The sequence below is a fragment of the Siphateles boraxobius genome, unplaced genomic scaffold (genome assembly GCF_051911475.1).
Source record: "Siphateles boraxobius isolate OS27281-9 unplaced genomic scaffold, OSU_SipBor_1 192, whole genome shotgun sequence".
Lineage (NCBI taxonomy): Eukaryota > Metazoa > Chordata > Actinopteri > Cypriniformes > Leuciscidae > Siphateles > Siphateles boraxobius.
The window spans coordinates 489,001-495,000 of NW_027508802.1; the positions used below are offsets into that span (position 1 = coordinate 489,001).

The window sequence follows — 6,000 nt, forward strand, 5'->3', positions numbered from 1 at the left end:
CACTTTTATGATGGATAGATGCACTTTTATGATGGACAGATGCACTTTTATGATTGATATATGCGATTTTATGATTGATATTTGCTTTTTTATGATGGACAGATGCACTTTTATGATGGACAGATGCACTTTTATGATGGACAGATGCACTTTTATGATGGATAGATGCACTTTTATGATGGACAGATGCACTTTTATGATGGAGAGATGCACTTATATGATGGATGCACTTTTATGATAATAAATGCACTTTAATGATGGATAGATGCACTTTTATGATGGACAGATGCACTTTTATGATGATAAATGCACTTTTATGATGGACAGATGCACTTTTATGATAAATAGATGCACTTTTATGATGGATAGATGCACTTTTATGATGGATAGATGCACTTTTATGATGGACAGATGCACTTTTATGATGATAAATGCACTTTTATGATGGACAGATGCACTTTTATGATGATAAATGCACTTTTATGATGGACAGATGCACTTTTATGATGATAGATGCACTTTTATGATGGACAGATAAAAAAAAATTCTGAAAGAAAAATGTCACACCTAGTATGACTCAAGTCAAGCATGGACTAATTTTCATTTTTGGGTGAACTATTGTTATCGCTCCTTTACCGCGGTGAAATACAGTGTGTGTGTGTGTGTCTCACCGGCGATGGCCTGCAGGAGTCCGCACACGTTAAAGATGCTCTTCTTCATGATGCTCTGGAAGCACATGGTGAAGACGGATATGAAGGCCACGGCGCACAGCATCAGGATTCCCGCCGCTAGGAAGATGGCGGTGGCCTTCCAGAACCCGCTGGCGATCTCCGCGAAGCTAGCGGCGTACGGGCCGCACAGAACGCCGCGGCGCAGGTGTGGCAGGCGTAGACAGCGCCCGTAGATGCCCAGCGTGGGCCGATACGCCTCGCCCGTCGACCCGTGAACACCCGAGAACACGGCGTCCGGCGCGCGCGGGAACCCCACCAGCCAATCGGTGCTCATGAACGCGATGAGCTCGCTGAACGCCGCTACAATGCTAAGCAGCGTCCAGAGCATCGAGCGGCACGTCACGATCACGTGACACATGGTGCGGGGGTGGATAAGGTCAAAGGTCACCGTGGGGTTTCTGACAGGTGAAACGGCTCTCGTTTTCTTCGTGTGTGTCGGAGTTTCTTCCTCGTTCTGTCTCTCTTCTTCTTCTTACTCCTCCTCGTGTGGATTCTACATCTTAATGCGGGGGTTTGAGCATCAGAAACACAACTATAGGAAGAGAGGAAACATAAACATAGCAGTTAAAAACATGTTTGAATTGTGTTCTTCGGTCGGAAAAAGTTTATGTTTTGTTTTTTCTTGAATTTTTTACTTTCATACGAAACTTGGTAAAGGTTTTGGCATTTGCAATGTGAACACAAACACCAAAAAACGAGCGCATTGTAAATGAATGAGAGTTTCCTCTAGTGGAAGCGTTTGGAACTGCAGGCGGACAACATCTCACTGAACGCTCATTTACTGAGATATCAGCTCACATGTGGAGCACAACTGCTTTACATTTATGACTTTGCTTAAATTGCAGTTTTAGAGTAAAATGTGATTTTGAAAATATATATTTCATATAAAAATTGAATATAGTATTTTGGTGCATTTTTCATAACAATACATGTAAAATTCTGTTACTTTTTTAAGTTCAGTTCAGCAATAATCTGCCAAGTGTCGTCTTTGAAAAGAGATCAAACTTCAGTCTGTGCTTTAAAGCATTCAAGATTTACCACAGTTTCAGCTGGAAACTTAATTATCAGGTCTATGCTCAAAAAGTCAATAAATGGATTACAAATACAGCGTAAATATAATTTAGTATAAAAAAATAACATAAAACAACATATGAACAACATTATCAAACTAAAATACTGAAAATACATTTCATTGACAAAAAAAACTAATTCTGTAATTTTTGAGCAACAAGCAAAGAACAGCAGAGGGTTAAAAACTGGACTGAGAAACAGGAGATCGCTGTGATTGTCATCAGTGTTTGTGTTCTTCTGACTAAACTCAAACACAAACACATGTGGGTGATGTCATGGGTTAACCAGCCCGAGTGCCGACAGCAACACAAGACCAGAGCAAAGCAACATGATGAAGAGCGAACCAGTTTTCTGAGGAGTCGTATCATCATCAGCAGCACAACTTTAAACCAGAGCAACATTTGCAGTTAATCAGCAATAATCCGTAATCGACACACGTCTAACTCACAGTCACGTCTCCTCAACAAATCTGCTCTTTCTCCAGAGCCGCTATACGTATATATATAAATTAACTAAATGAATAACTTTTTTTACAACAAAAATGAACCATCACTGATCTGACTTAAGCTGGACTGTGACGATATTTTCTTCTGGAAACCGATATAATGCTCATATGTGCTCAGCTCATAAAAATATATGAATTAAGGCCCGTTCACACCAAGAACAGTTACTATAATAATAACCGTATTCTCGTTCACATCAGCGGACGATATTGTTCTGTTTATTATGCTAGTTTTGTTGCTGTAAATGCTCTTTAAAGCAGGATGGATTCTGATTGGCTGTTTTTAAATCACTCTGAAAGTGATTCCAATGATATTGATGTCATTACTGTTATAGTCGTGTTGAGGATTTCACTAGTTTTACATTTATAACAATTTTACAATATCGTTATAGCTATTGTCCTTGGAGTAAACGGTCCTTATACACACACACACATTCTCTCTCACACACACACACTCTCACACAACGGCTCCATGCAAGGTATAAACATTAGACCTCTGTGTCTCCAAAACACAGAAACGAGAAATTGAAACCAAATGCTCAGATCACATGACCTTCTGAAAAGCCTTGACCTATGAACTCTGCAGTCTGATGAGTGATAAAAACCTCACTGGAGTGAGTGTGTGTGTGTGTGTGCGTGAGAGAGAGATCAGCTTTATATATCCTGAACTCTTCATAACAAAAGTCCAGAGAAAGACAGAGACAGTTCAAAACACACACACACACACACACACACACACACACACACACTCTCTCTCTCACACAGACACACACACACTCACTCACTCACTCTGACACACACTTGCTCTCTCTTTCTCTCTTACTCTCACACTCACACACACACACACAGATAAGTACCTCTGATAAACTGAAGTCATATGAACTCAATCCCAGCGTCTCGTCTCATTCACTCCACAGTCTGAATGACCATCTGCTCTAGTGACGTCATCTTCTCTGACCCCGCCCCTACAGGCTCCTCCCTTTACAGGCTCCATCTGCTCTAGTGACATCATCTTTTCTGACCCCGCCCCCTACAGGCTCCTCCCCCTACAGGCTCCATCTGCTCCAGTGACGTCATCTCCTCTGACCCCACCCCTACACACTCCTCCTCCTACAGGCTCCATCTGCTCTAGTGACGTCATCTTCTCTGACCCGCCCCCTACAGGCTCCTCCCCCTACAGGCTCCATCTGCTCCAGTGACGTCATCTCCTCTGACCCCGCCCCCTACAGGCTCCTCCCCCTACAGGCTCCATCTGCTCTAGTGATGTCATCTCCTCTGACCCCGCCCACTACACACTCCTCCCCCTACAGACTCCATCTGCTCTAGTGATGTCATCTCCTCTGACCCCGCCCCCTACACACTCCTCCCCCTACAGCCTCCATCTGCTCTAGTGACGTCATCTTCTCTGACCCCGCCCCCTACAGGCTCCTCCCCCTACAGGCTCCATCTGCTCTAGTGACATCATCTCCTCTTACCCCGCCCCCTACAGGTTCCTCCCCTACAGGCTCCATCTGCTCTAGTGATGTCATCTCCTCTGACCCCACCCCCTACAGGCTCCTCCCCCTACAGGCTACATCTGCTCCAGTGCCGTCATCTCCTCTGACCCCGCCCCCTACAGGCTCCTCCCCCTGCAGGCTCCATCTGCTCCAGTGACGTCATCTGCTCTGACCCCGCCCCCTACAGGCTCCTCCCCCTACAGGCTTCATCTGCTCCAGTGATGTCATCTCCTCTGACCCGCCCCTAAGAATCCGCCCCCTATAGGGTCCGCCCCCAGCCTGATTCTGGGTTACAATAGGCTTGTTTGAGATGAGCAAAATCTGCGCAGAACCGATCACCGGTGATCAACGCGTAATGCATGCCGGTTAGAAATGTGTCCGAGTGCGGTCCGCCTTAATCTGATGTCATGCTGACGTGTGTCAAAAAGCTCTCGCGAGCGCAAGTGTCGGATTCTGCAGTCGCTCGCAGTTGCTCTCCACCGACTGCGCTGATCAAAAGCATGATGGGAAACGACTTGCTGACGTCACAGCTTAATGTTGATTGGTTTAAACAACCGTGATGTATTGTTCTCTTTTTAAATGTTTGATTTTAAAACTCAGATATCATGTTTTATATGTTATGTGTAAATATTCGCAAACTCTCGGACAGTGCGATCTCTATGGGTTATGCAATGTCATTTTATTATAAAAACAAAAAAACACATAGCCTATGTCTGTATTAAAGAAAAAAATATTGATAAACACTTATTTGGAATGGAATTAAATAGTAAGTACTTTGGGTGTCTTGTTCATTATATTTATTTTCATATAAAAGCAACAGAACTTAAATTACATCCAGTTTATTAGCAACACTGTGCACGAGCGTGAGTCCCGCGATATCCATCATTGATCTCGCAGGAGTCAGATCCACTGCGAGAAGCGAGAACTGTCCGGCTTGCCTGCGCTTTCTTCACACCTCCTCTCACCGCAGCCGCTACTCTCGACTACACTTCAGGCGAGGCAAGGCGCATCTCAAACAAGCCTAATAACACACAGTCTGGCAGCAACAGATGAAGTTCTGCTGTCTAAGCGCTCTCAGTGTGGAAGTTCACCATCCCATCATCTGATCATAAAACAGAACAATGTAAGATCGGATGAATGTGATGATGCGGTCAGGAGAGATCACATGATCATGTCATGTGTCAGAACTCCAGTGATAAGGCCACACCCGTAAGTGTTTGATACGTTGTGAACATTGACCGTTTCGCCCCTGCCGAAACACACATGAGAACGGCTGAGACGAGAGATCACTGGACAACCAGGAGTTATAGAAGAGCTAAACCAGGACATGCAGTCTCATTCACTAATAACTGACTGATTTATTGTATTCATACGCATAAACTCCTCTCATTCACGACACATGCATGTGAATCTGTTCTAAGCCTCGTTCTAAAATTAATGAATGTCTGAGGATACTAATTTGCATAAACACACACAAACCATCTCATATATCAAATATTTATGTTTAAAATAGTGTGTGATTTTTGCTTTCTGATGAAAAAAAGTCATCGATCAACATTTTCCGTCACAGATTTTATTAACGAAATGAACTGTAATTGAAAGCCGTTCCTGCAGATCTGGAGCCACGGTGATCCGGACGGCCCAGATCATGGAAAAACAGCCCTCATGCAAACGTGTGTGTTCAGTGAGATCATATTCATGACACACACACACACACACACACCAGAACACATGGGATCAAACTATGAGCAACTCTTCCCTGAGCGGATTATTGGCTAATAAAACATCCAGTGAATAAACGCAGGAAAACACACTCGTTCATAACATCACAACAACAGTCACACAGTGATGTCATCCAATCCCACGGACGACTCCAAGATTCCAGGAGCGTCACTCACTCACACACACACACACACACACACACACACACACACGCACACACGCACACACGCACACACGTACACACGCACACACGTACACACGTACACACGTACACACACACACTCGCACACACGCACACACGCACACACGCACACACGCACACACGCACACACACACACACACACACACACACACACACACACACACACACACACACACACACACACACAGTACCTGAGAGAGAAATACACACTCTCACACACAAGGGTACAGGACCTGAGAGAGACACACACACACACACACACACACTTTAGCGTGG

General features: G+C 44.4%; 1 protein-coding gene across 1 annotated transcript in view; it reads right to left on the reverse strand.

Moving 5' to 3' along the window:
- The window catches only part of lhfpl2a (LHFPL tetraspan subfamily member 2a), a 33,793-nt gene that overhangs the window by 15,211 nt on the left and 12,582 nt on the right, over positions 1-6,000 (reverse strand). Inside the window, exon 2 of the mRNA XM_077235466.1 lies at positions 672-1,263. Within this exon, the coding sequence (XP_077091581.1) occupies positions 672-1,089 (418 nt within the window). The 5' untranslated portion in view covers positions 1,090-1,263. The remainder of the gene's footprint in view (positions 1-671; positions 1,264-6,000) is intronic.